The sequence below is a fragment of the Myripristis murdjan genome, chromosome 3 (assembly GCF_902150065.1).
Source record: "Myripristis murdjan chromosome 3, fMyrMur1.1, whole genome shotgun sequence".
Taxonomy (NCBI): domain Eukaryota; kingdom Metazoa; phylum Chordata; class Actinopteri; order Holocentriformes; family Holocentridae; genus Myripristis; species Myripristis murdjan.
The window spans coordinates 40,388,263-40,402,821 of record NC_043982.1 but is presented as its reverse complement, the minus strand read 5'-3'; the positions used below and the strand labels follow the sequence as shown (position 1 = coordinate 40,402,821).

Here is a 14,559-nt window from a genome sequence, read left to right as displayed (position 1 = left end):
AAGTCGTTAATCAAATCTCGCAGCCCATACATATGGATGCACGGAGAGAGAGGGGGGATATGTGTCGTCTGTTTGATTAAGGAGACCTTTGACAGAGGAGACGGCACAGCAGAATGACAGACAAAGCTCTGCGGGTTTACACTGCATAAAGCTCATCCCGAGGGACCGATGTCTAGTTGGAATTTCAAGCAATCTGGAGAGCGTAGAGCAACGCCAGAGCCTGACTGAACAGGAGCCGTTTCAGGTCACTTACATATTCAGTGTAGGGGTTGCAGATTTGGCCATTATTGTTTATGGCGCATACCAAACAGTGGCCCAGAACCTATTCTCCCCGGCTTATCAGTATACTGAACCATGACGAACATTAGGAATTGGCAAAGTATTGGAAGCTGTGCTGAATGGGAAATAGGAAGTGTGTCAAGCCTGCTTCCAGAACAGTTTGTGAGACGCGAACGCTGTCGTAAGAGAATGAACTGGCCTTCAGTCCGATTCAAAGTGCAAACCTTTCACTTCTGTGTGCACATACGGCAGCAATTAGAAGACCTTGTTCCTGTTTCCAAAGCATAATTAGAACATCAGAAGCCCGTGGTATTGTTAGTTGGTGAGAGTGTAATTGAAAACCAAGATTGCAAACACAGACACTCTGACAGTTTTTTTTTTTTTTTTTTTCATTAATTTCAAAATAAATCAATCACCTAATTGGATTAAACACCCGGAATGAGACCGAAACTAATTCACATAATCAATCAACCAATTATTTCTCTGCAATGGGCATTATTTTGTTTATTATTATTTTCTGTGATGCGATTGCACATTTTGCATGAAATCTGACATAGGGATTGGGATTCAAACACTATTTTCTTCTGATGGTATTTTGCAGAAACAGTGCATCTCAAGTGACATTTATTATAGAAGAAGGTAGCAGGATTCAATGTGATAAAAGTACATAAAAAATTGTGGGAGGTGATTGTACAGTATGCACAGTCAAGGCCGTTTCTGTACATACATGATGAAATCCTGAATCATACTGTCTCCCTTTGTGCAAACTCAGAGCAACTGCTTGAGAATACATTTTGGACTCTCTGCATAGGCTATGCGTTATTTCAGTTCATTGAGGAGTAAGTACATCAAACATAGTGATGGCACATAAAATAATTGCCATGATGCAAGTTGCAGTAAATGTGAAATTAGTGGTCAGATGGCACAGCAACAGTGCACGCAGTGAGAGTTTCACACGTTCAGATGCTCACTTTTGTGTTTGTTACCCATTCTGTTATTTTACATCTAAAAACAAAGAAAATCCCCTGAAATTCTTGTGTTGTATTCCAAGTTGTAAATGAAATAAAAAGACGGACATAAAACCCATCTTCTCACTGTTCCCATATGCAAACTGGCGTGAGGATGACAGAGAAAAAGGACAATGCTACCCCACACCCCACCCCCACCCAATGCACGCACACACACACACACACACACACACACACACACACACACACACACACACACACACACCCATGATTCAGCCTGGTGTTTTATGAATCTATTTCCAAATCCTTTTAAAGCATGCTCAAGAAGAATAGCCTCACTTGATAATGCGCAGCTAAAGCAGAAAGGAAAGGCTATCGCAGTGGAGCAGATGCCCAGCTTCAGTGCAGGAGAGCATCCCCTGACAAGGCTTCACAAGCTGGGTTCATTGACATGAATGCTCTGGGGATGGCCACAGAGTCAGAACTGTCTGGCTGCTGCTTCACTAGCCTCCCACTGGCACTGCTATAGGCACACTGATGGGCCTTTCATCTGCAAGGTGAAGACAATACCTCAGCAGCTTCAGGGAGCATCAAGGAAAGGGCAAGTAAATGTGACTGTAAATATGCACAAAGCCAGATGTCACCAAAGACCTCCTGGGGTGGCGAATGGTCTTTGATAGTGCTTGTGATCTGAAGAAATTGGACAGTACGAGAGTGTAATCCCAGAGAGTGCACTCTCACACTGAGAGTTTACTCTTGATACAGATGCTGGCAATAGGCTGTGCCACCAAAAACAGCTTTTATTAACTAGTAATTATTCACTAATAATTAAAGAAATTCACAAAACAAACTTCTTTGCACTTCCAGGGATAAAAGTAGGACTATATTTTCAAAAGATTAAAAACATTTTCAAATGATTTTTGCCCAGACAGCAATCCCACTGACCCTCCTATTTCTGGCCTCTCTGTGTGCACCACTGATGCAAAAATGCAGATTAAAAACATGAGGCAATCAGACTCAGAGGAATCTAAGCGACTTGAAAAGACCTCCCTTCCTGTTCTTACTGTAAACATCCAAAGTAAATATATTTTGACATGCAGCGGGAAGACAGAGGGGGTAAATGCATTTTGTATTGCCGCTACATGCAGGTCACTGCCATAAATATTACAAAACGAACAAACAAAAGCTGGCTTCCTTATTCTGGGAAATGATTTAAAACTAAAATAGAAAAAAAGGAGTGATGTACTGGACAGATAGTGCTTGAAAATGCAATATTATCATCTGAATAAGGACTGGTTGAAATAATTAAAAAAATAGAATCAGCATTTATAAGCTGTAGTGCTAAAAATGACTGGGCCTAAAATGTAACCCTGAGGTACTCCTTATGACATATCACACAAATCTGACGGATACCCTTTGTTTTACCCTGAAGATAATTTTGAAAACAAGCGGCCAACTGATCCAGTCTGTGACAGAGGAAAAGCACTTCTCCTTTGACACCATTTTATTTATATCTCCATGCCGTTGCGACAGATGGTATTTATGCTTCCGGTCACTGGCTGCTTTTGTCGGCGTCTCTTTCCTCGCCTCGAGTCTTGTATCTGGCAGCATGCTGGATGGCTGCACCGCTGACTGAGCTGGTAATTTAAAACGATGCTCCTGATTTAGTCAAAGATGATTATTTCCACCTGAAGAGGGAATTTTACACACCTCTTCAACTTCATTACTCTCTCTCTCCTTCTAATCACCCCAACAGGTGAGCTAAATGGTGTAACTGGTTGGAATGTTATTGGTGCCATTTACGCCCAAGGATGAAGGGATATCAAGGAAAAATAAGACTATTTTTGTCAGAGTAACTCTTTTCTGTATCTTAAATGCACACGTTTAGTGCCAAAATAAACAGCATCTGCCAAGTTTAGGAGTGTGACTTGATTTTACCTACATATCCCTGTCGCTCAGTATAGCCAGAAAACCATTAGATGCTTCTATAGAAACGTCTTTTCCTGTGGTGTCCCTCTGCTATTCTGCTCACTCTCTGTTGGAGCAGTGCAAGGGATATTTTTCCCATTTACCCTCCTCAGGTGTTGCTACCGTGAGTGAAAAACTGTCAACAGAGTTTTGAGCCATTGTGGAAGACTCAGTATATACCTGTGAGAGAATAAAGCATGTTTAGACCCATAGAGAATATTGTTGTTTTCCTCATCATTTCCCGGCTCCATTATAGAAGCAGCTCTGCGTCTGCTCATGTCACAACAATCACACTCATGCTGCTTTACATATTTCTTATCATATTTATTCATTCTGTAGATTTGTTTGCTTCTCTGTAACTTTAAAACCATGCAACTGACACATACTATTCATATATCGGAATATGCAAAATTATGTTTTGGTTTATGTGAATTCATAAATTCTGCATATATTTTGTCACCTCTCTCCTCCCACAATTTCCATGCTGCAAAGACACTCCGTATGTCAAAACATGTGAAATTCTTTGTCGATTTAACATTTTGTTTATTGATGCTCCTTATACTTATACTCCTACTACTTATGTTATAAATGTTTAATAATATACTATAACATAGTAACATACATATATTGAAATCCAATTTCAGACTTCTATTGTATTGATAAGTCAGCCAGTGTGTATGGTACAAACATTAAAATTTCTAAATGCTCGGTATGACATGCTGATGAAACATGCACACTCTCATAATGATGACATGTATGGTTTATGAGTTATGAAATACATGGAAGTCAATGGAGCCCCATCCACTCCCACTGCATTTCTAAGTCAGCCAGTGCATATAGTGGAAATTGATGAAATTTGCACACTGTTGTAATGATAAACACACAAATGCAAAATCAAACTAATCAGCCTATCAGCTGACAGCAATCACATGCATTTTCTTCAGGCAATGCTCCTTTTCTGGCATTTATTTTGATGAGCTATGAGCATTTTAAGTTCCTTCAGTCTTGTGACAAAATCGCACATATCGGTCATTTTGTAAACCAGTGCCATGACACAAATGTTGTTCAGGTGTTGCACAACAAGATGAAGCATCTCTGCTGCTGTAAATTGATTCAGATCATGTCTTGGAATGAATATTAAAAATAATGCAGCAACCTCGAGAGTCCTGCACATGTAGGCGTGCTTGTTTGTGTGCATGCATGTTTTTTGTGTTGCTTGGGTGATGTGATATGTCTGTTGGAGATGTTTGTTTGACATGATTGTATGATTTTAGCTTTACGCAGCGGCCCTTGTGGTGTGGCTTTCCTGAAACCATAAGTAAATTTTACAAATTCTTCTGTCTTCCCTCAGGAGAATCAGCATTCCTTGGGCATGTATGGACTTGGCCTACTCACATTACCCTCATTATCGGCCCACCCACCCCTATATCAATGCAGATGCCCCAGAGAGAGGGCTTTGCAGAATCACAGAGCCCCAGGCAGTAATGCTGATGTGACGAGTTCATGTCAGAGTCAGAGCAGAAACTTGCTGCTACGGAAAACCCTTCAAACGGGCCAGCTTGCTCTTTTCTGAGCCGAAGCAGACAGGTGGAATAACATGGAAGAAGTGACCCGGAATAACCAGATGGAAGTACGGTGGTAGGCAAAAAAAAAAAAAAAATTTGAGTGGTGTGGTGGCTTGTGTCCAAATCACTTGATGTCAGCTAAATAAATAAATAAATAATGATGATAACAATAAAGGTTAGTCTGTATATTTTTCCATGAAAAAAAAAAATGCAACATCTAAATGTGGAAAAAAATGAAATATTTGCATGCAGTTCAAATTGGAAAAGACTGATGGGATCACTGTGGGCTTGTTGCTGCCACACAGGCTGGGTAAAAGGAGCTGACTTTGTGTGTGTGTGTGTGTGTGTGTCTATGTGTCTGTGTGTGTGTGTGAGAGAGAGGGGGGTGGGAAGAGAGGGAGGGGGAGAAAGGGGGCAGAGAGAGAGAGAGAGAGAGAGAGAGAGAGAGAGAGAGAGAGAGAGAGAGGCAGGTGGAAAGGGGGAGGGGTCTGGGTGGTCCAGACAGTCGCTCCTTGTGTACCTCACACACTCCCTCTCAGCCTCTGCGCATCATCCCGCCTGTCGCCAGGCTCCGTCAGTCTTACGTCTCACTGCCTGCTCAACGGCACACAGCCGCTCAGCCGTCAACTCCATCACTTCTTTCTTGATTCGAGATTTTTCCTTTTCATTTTTCGGCTTCTTCGGCTACCCGCTCAACTCGAAGCACGACTTGGGCACTTCGCTCCGCAGCGTTGTATGGATAATCCGAGTGCGCCGAGCTCATTTCTGCCCTATCTGAGAAGAAGCGCACGGTGGAAAACGATCATCAACACGAAAGCAAAGCAGCCGTGATCCGCGGACATACGGCGCATCATGAGAATACTACAGCTGCCAATAAGGTATAACAAGTGTTCATTTGCTCCATCATCCAAGCATCAAGTTGCTCGATCTGCGTGTATGTTAAATATTATGGAGTGGCGGGGGGGGGGTTGTTTAGCGGCTGGGTGGGAGCGATGCGTTCATTTGGGCTATTTTGTCTTATCGCATCGCCGGTGAGGATGTCTGCATCGCGGAAAATCTCTTGTCAGTAAGCCTGACCTGTTCACGCTGCAGCATTGGGCTTCAATCTTCAGTATTTCCATGAGAAGGAAGGGATCTATTGCTTGCACATAAAGTCCCCCTGCATTGCCAAGCGATTGCTGTGGAAGTCAACATTTTGTGTTGCTGTGCAAAAAAAAAATAACCTCAAATTTTGCCATCCCCGATATCCTCAAACAGGCGGCAGTCTGCATGCAGCCGGGTAAAATTAGATTTTTGTTTCCTGCTTGTATGAAACAATTATAGTTTTTTTTTCTTTCTCCTTTAAATAACTGTTATTTCTGCCTTGCTGCTTTAGTTAGGAGTGGAAAGTGAAGCCCTGACGCATCGTTCCCATTTGGCTCGTACAAGTCCCATGCACTGTATGCCTTCTGAGTTTATTATGCTAAGCCTAAATGTTAAACAGACTCCCCCCCTATTATAGCCTGCATCAAGGGCCCAGTTTAGGATTCTGTTCAAAATAAGCAATCACATCTTAAATGGCCCAGATTTCAAAAAAGAGGCTAAAGATATCCCCAGTTTTTTTTCTTTGCCTTGCAACATTATTTCCCCTTGACATGACATTGGCAGGGAAACTCTGAACTGTTATTCACTCCTGTAGATGCTAGCTGGGACATTTGTCTTGGTGACACCGTTGAATTACAGTACAGTGGTTACACTTTCCATTCAGGCCACATGGCAGTCCTTGAATTGATGCATACATGTTTGAGTAGACTTGAAATCCAGGGTGGATACGGTGTGGAGGGCTGACTCATCTGGGGAAGAAGTGTTCACATCCTGAAGTAGGCTAGACCACGCTGTGCTGTTCAGCCCTGATTATCATGGTGTGGTAACTTTTGCTGCATTTTTGAACCCCCCCTAAAGCACTACACAGAGAGATAATGTGCCACCGAGAGCAGGAGTTAAAAAAAAAAAAAAATCGGTTCAGAATTGCTCCTGTATAGCCTTGCTGCAAATAAAAAAAAGATATTTGGTACCATCGCTAGGATTGCCTGCGCTGTGCTTCACTCCACTGTGATTTAGAGAGTCAGACTGTTGTCGTACATGCTTGGCAGTCGGCGTCATTTGACTGTGTCAGAGCCAACAGTTTAGGGCTCAGCACGCTCCTCTTCACCTATTTTATTCCTCAGAAAGTAGGCTATAGCAAAGACGGGGGGAAACAGGATAAATTTAACAAAACAGCACAAGCATGTGATTCAGCCGCATGATGTCATAGCAGCATAACAGCAGTCACTAGCAAGTACTGCTCTTGTTCGGTGTCTAATCAATCATCAGCCCTGCCTCTGACTTCAGGACCAAGAGAAGCACCTTGAAGAATAGCTTCCAGGTCCCAGAATCGAGCATAATATCAAGCCGTCTATAAGATGCTGCTCCTCTTATTGGGTGTTCACGGCGCAGTCCTAAAATTAATCACAGCACAAATCATTCTATAGTGAATTTTGTGCATGCAAATTGAATTTCAGCCTCTATGTAACAATTACACCTTTACAGCACTGTAACTGTGCTACAAAAGGTGCAATAACGTTTGTCACTGCTATTCACTGTTGCTGTTAATCCTCCTGTTACCTTCAAATTTACTAACATTTTTATATCAGCTGGGGTCAATTTGACCCCAGTGATTTAAACCTCCAGAAATTGATTATAATAAAAATTGTTACCCGAGTTTATGTGTCAGTTGCTTTATGTGCCTTGTTGGCTAAATAGCCTTTTAAATAAAACATAACCTTCCCCACTCATCCCACGTATACATCAAAAGTCTTTTGGGAATCATGTTTTTCCCTCCCAAATATCAAATATCACATGAACTATCAGTGTTTCTCTCACTGCTGCAGGTGTAATTATGTTAGGTTAGGGCCCCATTGGTTGATATTTTCAAAGTGACCTATTCTACAATATTTAAAGATTAACATGACGTATTGCTAAAACTGAAACACTATTACACATAAGAGAAAGTGATGTGCAGTAAAAAGACAAAAACATTCTTTGTTTGCAGGGAGGACCTGGCATGGACCGCTGTGTCTAAATGAAGTGGTTCAGCCATGCAATGTTCCTGGAAGGCAGTGATTCTGCTGGCCTTGGCCTCCATCGCCATCCAGTACACCGCCATCCGGACACTCACCTCCAAGCCTTTCCAGCTGTGCCCCTTGCCCAGCCCACAGAACTGTGGCCTGGGCGGCCAGGAGACAGAACCTCCCTTTGAGCGGGGAGCAGCAGGTGGCGGCGGCTGCGATGACTACCCTTACTTTTCCATCAATGCCACCCGTAAGACCCACATCTTGGTCCTGGCCACCACCCGCAGCGGCTCCTCCTTTGTTGGCCAGCTGCTCAACCAGCATCAGGAGGTGTTCTACCTGTTCGAGCCTCTTTACCACGTTCAGACCACACTGATTCCCCGCCTGTCGCACAGCCGCAACTCTGCCGACCGCCGAGTGATGCTGGGCGCGAGTCGGGATCTCCTGCGAAGCCTGTACGGTTGTGACCTCTATTTCCTGGAGAGCTACATCAAGCCCACGCCCACCAACCACACCACGGACAAGCTGTTCCGCCGCGGTGCCAGCCGGGCACTGTGCCAGCAACCTGTGTGTGACGCTTTCGGTCCCACTGATGTTAATGTGGAGGAGGGGGATTGTGTCAAGAAGTGTGCAGCTCTAAATATGACTTTAGCGGCGGAGGCATGCCGGGAGAAGCGGTACGTGGCCATCAAGATCGTCCGGGTGCCAGAGATCGGAGACCTGCGCGCCTTGGTGGAGGACCCGCGCCTGAATATTAAGGTGATCCAGCTTGTCAGAGACCCTCGTGGCATCCTGTCATCGCGGATTGAGACGTTCAGGGATACGTATCGTCTGTGGCGCATTTGGAGGGCCACGGGGCGGAGGCCCTACAATCTCGACCTGAGTCAGCTCACGGTCGTCTGCGAAGACTTTCTCAGTTCCGTGTCCACTGGCCTCAGTCATCCATATTGGCTGAAAGGGAAATACATGTTGGTTCGCTATGAGGATTTGGCTAGAAACCCGCTGCTCAAGACAAAGGAGATGTACGACTACCTGGGGCTGCCTATGGATAAAAACGTGGAAGACTGGATACATGCAAACACTAGGGGCAGCAACGAGCCTTCGGCGAAACACAAGTTTGGTACAGTGAGGGACTCGGCGGCGAACGCGGAAAGTTGGCGTTTGAAACTGTCGTACGACATGGTAGAGTACACACAGACCGTGTGTCAGAAAGTACTCCACCAGCTGGGATACAAGGCTGTGAAATCAGTGGAGGAGTTGAAAAACATGTCCCTCTCACTGGTACAGGACAAAACTTTTGTACCTTTTTTGTAACAAAGATAGTTCTCTAATGACTATTTTTGATATATTTATAAATGTTGCCTTATAGTTTCCTTAGTTCGTTTTGTTTGTTTGTTTGTTTGTTCCTGTAATTTTGTTTCTTCAAATTTGCACTAAACTTTAAAGATCCTGAATGCACCGAGGGAACTGCGGATAAGTCCCCAATGTTACAGAACAGCACACTTTAAAGTCAAAGTAATCAAAAGAAGCTAGTTTACAAAATGTCTCATTATTTACTGTCCCACGACGGATTGATGAATAGAACAAAAACGAGACGAGGCGCCGTCTCCATTAATTTCCTGTATGCAAGCTGTCGTTTCAACTCAAGTAAATTGTCGCCCTTCAAGTCATGGCGGTGGGGAGGAGGGATCTGGTCTGTGAAGCAAACGTGTGTTTTTTTTTTTTTTTTTTTTTTTTTTTTTTTTTTTTTTAGACCTGTGATGACAAAATTGGACTGTACAAGCCCTACTGTGCAATAAATAGTGAATGTCGCAGTCAACCTTTACCACTATGGCATTTCTATCCATGTGGGAGCAGAAGAGATGCTTGTGGCAGATGTCACACTGCAAAGGATAATTGCAGACAATTAATGGGCACTCTAGTCGGAGGAACAGCGTCCCACCGGCTGTCATGAGCGTTCATCACAGGATTAAGAGCAAACTGTGATGGACAAACACAACTAATGAGCGGTAATGCTGCAATCCTCCTTAGGTATTTCTCCATTAGGTCACATATTTGAAGATAATTACATCATTATAAATACAAATGTGGATGTTGCCCATAAAACTGCCAGGTCCAGATCATTTGGAGTGTGAACGTTACACAGCCTCTTCTGTCTTTTAACTATGAATGCGTAGACTTCTCCCGTGTAAGGCCTGTGGATGATACACACTTTGAAAAATTAATTCACCTGATAAACATCAAAAGGTCTCACTTGGTTCTTTGTTGGTGAATTTACTTGTAGGAGAAGTATGGTACATTTTTAATTAATCGGGAGAGAAAGAGAAACATTTCAAACCTACATGAGGATTGAAGGTCGGGCATCTTTATTTCACAATGTTATGGATACAGGCTCAAGTGCAATGATGCAATCTCACAGACGGTTTTCTGAAGTGATGCTAGCTCATGAGTGTTCATCTTCCGGGAGAAACATCAAAATTCATACAGGAGAAAGAAGGATCTTTGCCAAATATTTGTGTGAGTTGCAAATTCCCATGTTTCGCCCCCTGCTGAGCTTGCTGGGACAGGATTGAATGCACAGCAGAGCAACCACATTTCAAAAAGTGTACATTAAACTAGAGATTTAAAAAAAAAAAAAAAAAAGACCCGTTACTGTATGGCTGTCCGTAGGTAACTAGCCCAGAATGTGGACCGGATCCTCTAATCATTTTCATCGTGTTTGGCAGGCGTCATGTTTCCACCAGGAAATGTAAAAAGGGAAGAAGATTACCAAAAAAAAAAAAAAAAAAAAAAAAGCTGAAATCCCCCAAAGTGCTACAGTACAAAGTAATGTGTCCTGTTTTGTCATAGTCCTTTTTTGTAAGAGAAACAATGCAGAACCCTTTGGACAGGAGCCAAGGCATGAAATAACTGTCCTATTTTGGGTCCACAAAATAGTACGTCTTCAGTTTACTTTCCTATTTAGTTCGTGTCTGAGCAGGAACACACTGTCCTCATGAGCAAAATAATTCCTGGATTGATGAAAGCACAGAAAAGGTGGCCTAATCAAAGCTGCGGTGCTTTTTTCTTGCAGCACGACCACCATTGACATTATTGCCTACCGACTCCTGCAGTGAGTGGTTTGTCAAACAATCTGCACACGAGGACAAGACAAATTAGTGTGCAGGCTAAAGTGACCAATTTATGCCAAGAGCTGCACCTCCAAACCCCCGTTCTCCTAGCAGCTTATATTGAATGTGGGTTTGCATCATGCAGCTTAACCACAATGGTAATGATGTGTGCACAAAAACACTTGTCAGCCTATGTACTGTACATTTGCATAGCAAGAACTGCAAATTGGGCTTCAGTCATTTAGATTCACATCAAACTCTTTACCAATGGCGGACTGAACACATTTGATGATTCGGATATAATTTTTACTGCCGCATAATCTCCCATCATTCACTCGAGCGATATTGGCAACGCACATAAACATTTTGCATTCAAAGGCATGGCTCGTAAGCCACCGAGACAGAAGAGGCAGTTCCTCTATAATATTGGGAAGCAGAGCTAATTGTCGCATTGCATTTCTTACCCGCAAATTTCTTGCAAATTGAAAAAAAAAGGAAACCAAAACAGCACACGACTCTGTGATTACAAGGGTGTCCCATCCTGATGCACACCAGAAAGATTTTTAAATTGTGTTTATTATTGCCAGCTGTACAGATAGCATTGATCTGCTGGATGTGCTGTTGTCAGAGGAAGGAAAAAAGCCGAGCATGTCATTACAATAATCGGCCTTGCTTTTGATGAAGACTTTGTTACCTTTTGGATTTTTGTTCCCCCGTCGCCCCGGCTTTGATTCGGATTATGATTCCTGCGAACGGCATCACAGTAAATAACTGTACAGTTCAATGAGAATGCAAATGGGGGCGCCGAGGAGAGGCTGTGTGAACGGAACAATGTCGGCCGGCTGTCCATTGATTTTCTTGCACTGTCCACTTGTTTACCCATAAGAGATAAACCGTGTGAATGGAGCATCACACACTCAGGCTCATCAGTATTGGTGACTGGATGTCCATTGAGATGCAGAGCACAAACCTTTGATCCTCCTCTGTGCCGGGGCTGGAGGCAAGCTCTCTCTCCCTCTCTCTCTCTCTCTCTCTCCGACAGTGCTTTTTTTCCATCATCCACCTCTTTCTTCCTTACAGAGATCTCAGGGGATTGTTGCTTCGGCGCTCTCTCTCTCTCTCTCTCTCTCTCTCTGTGTTTCTCCACGTTACCTCTGAATCTTTCTGGATGTGCTTGACATAATTTTAATTCCAAACCGAGAAATACAGCAAAGTACAACTTTTACATATTGGTGCGTGTGCGGTGAGTTTTCTTTAGGCGTCAACAAAGCAACAAAACTACCGCATCGACGCCGAGGCCGGCTCCACGGCCTCGTCACAGAAAGCTCGCGAAAGCTCTCGGTTGACAGTCCGTGTCCATCTACTGCCAACAGGGTTTTATGGATTCAGGAATGTTTCAGCAACACCCGGCCCTGCATTTTCCTTCCATGTCTAATTTATTTTTCATTAACTTACATGGAAAATTAACAGGAGGAATAATGGCACCACTGGACTGGTTTTTCAATCCTCCTGCGTTTGAGCGATATTCTCGTCGAACGTGCACATTTGTGAGCCCGAGCACTCGGTTCAGTTCAGTTTTGGTTCTGCTCTGCGGTGTTTTTCGCTGTGACAGTTTGCTGGTCGTGGAGCACAAACTCCACATGTCTGACCCTCGCACACAGTTTGCAGCCTGCTTCCCATGTGTCGGTGTGTCTGTAGGCTGTTGCTGAGCCCCTCGTGTGGGTTATTGTGTCCCTGGGCTGAACATATGGTTCACAACCCCCTGAAAGAAAGAACAGCAAATCCCCGCTCTCCGTCCCTCCCTCCCGGTTTTAATTTTTTTTTTTTTTTTTTTTTATTCTGATCCCCTCATAATGTGACCTTAATAGTCTGACCCTGTGTGACTGCGTGACAGAGCAGAAAGCTATTTGCTTCTTGGTGCCCTCTCCTCGCTGAGCTGAGCTGACAGGACATGTCCTGGTGGCTCAGACTAATCGTTAGAGAGCAAAGCTTGCTGCAAGAGAACTTTTTTTTTTTTTTGAAGAGTATGCAGCAAAAGACGTGGTCATTCTGCCAAAAGGAAGCCTGAGATCAATCTGTGCTGTTAGCTGTCCTCGACCTCCTCCAGCTCCTCAGGTCTTTCTGTTTGTCTGTGTGCGTGTGTGTGTGTGTGTGTGTGTGTGTGTGTGTGTGTGCATGTAAATCATCATTTTTCTCTCATGCTTGAGCAGAGTATTGACATGTTGCTGAAGGCTCCAAGTTCACTGAATTAAACATGATTGCACCAATCATGGCACATTGGCGTTTCAGCATCTTTGTGTCCGCGATGCATATTGGATATTGGGATTTATATGAAATGTGCAAGTGTGTGTGTGTTAGCTTTGATCGCTCCCAAAGTCGGCTTTTTTTTTTTTTTTTTTGGTGACGGTTCATAGAATTCGACTCTGCATCCGAGCATCCAGAGTGACCGCACCATTTTCCCCCGTTAACCACCGAGACGCTTTTTTTTGCCGAGACGGGGGGATGACGTGTCGGCGGTGCGATCGAACGCGCTCGTGTGAAAATCATGAGGTTATTTTGCGGAAATTTTCTGCCCGTGGCGTCCGCGCGGTAATGGCGCTGGAGTGCTGGGAAAATGGCAGCGGAGGTGAGCCATTTGGGCTGCGCCGCGAAGTGATATGAATTGAATGCTTAATTGAAGCTGTCAACAGGTCGTTGTAAATGAGCTGTGGCGACCTGCCCGTTATGTCGTTAAGGAGCCTCAGAAGTTGCACGAGGACGAGAAGCGTAGGAGCGAAATTCAGATATCATCAAATATCTTGAAATGGCTGTTGAGGAAATTCGCTGTTGCCAAATTCAAATCGATGTTTATACAAAATACTAATAATTGTAAGGAATCAGATTGGAATCCATTTGTCATTGCATTGATTTTGTTGGACTGGGTACTATGGATGTTGCAAAAAATGAAAATAAAAACAAAAATATATATATATATATGTCAAAGTGCACACTGGAATGAATATGACACAAAATCCCAACATTGTAATAGGCTCTTTTTTTTTTTTTTTTTTTTTTTTTTTTTAGGAATTAATGTTTCATTTGAATCTATTTAATCCATTGAAGAGCTGAACCTTCCAGGGAGCAGGAACTTGTTTTTTAACGGGAAGGGCGTTTTCTGGAAAAACCTGGAAGTGACCCTCTGTCCCTCACCAGGAGCCATAGCTGCTCCTGGCAAGCAGAGGTGACACACACGCTTTCACACTCGCTCACCCTCTCTCTCTCTCTCTCTCACGCTCGCTATCTCACACACACACACGCACACACACAGCCACACATATTCACACTGGAGCCATTGATGCTAATTCCCCCACGGAAATGTGGGTATAGGTGTGAGCAGAGCGAGAAGCAGTGTGTGTGAGAGTGTGTGTGTGTGTGTGTGAGTGTGTGAGAGTGTGTGTGAGCGCACGCAGCACCGGTCAGACTGGTCAGTGCAGTTTACGTCACTGTGGTGAGCTGTGGCTCTCTCGCTATGCTGCCGTCGCTCACATTCCCCCCTTGGCTGGAATGAAAGGCTGAGATTAGCACACGTGCACACACACAC

The 14,559-nt window shown here is 43.8% G+C and overlaps 1 protein-coding gene across 1 annotated transcript; it reads left to right on the top strand.

The window, feature by feature from the left end:
* The first annotated feature begins 5,338 nt into the window (after positions 1–5,338).
* chst1 (carbohydrate (keratan sulfate Gal-6) sulfotransferase 1) lies at positions 5,339–10,126 on the top strand. The gene is made up of 2 exons (XM_030045557.1): positions 5,339–5,658; positions 7,851–10,126. The coding sequence occupies exon 2, from the start codon at positions 7,897–7,899 to the stop codon at positions 9,181–9,183; it is 1,287 nt and encodes a 428-aa protein (XP_029901417.1). The 5' UTR covers positions 5,339–5,658; positions 7,851–7,896; the 3' UTR covers positions 9,184–10,126.
* Positions 10,127–14,559: the final 4,433 nt, after the last annotated feature.

What these genes read in the sequence shown, in the direction of transcription:
- chst1 (XM_030045557.1), top strand. Translation starts at nt 7,897, where the DNA reads ATGCAATGTTCCTGGAAGGCAGTGATTCTGCTGGCCTTGGCCTCCATC.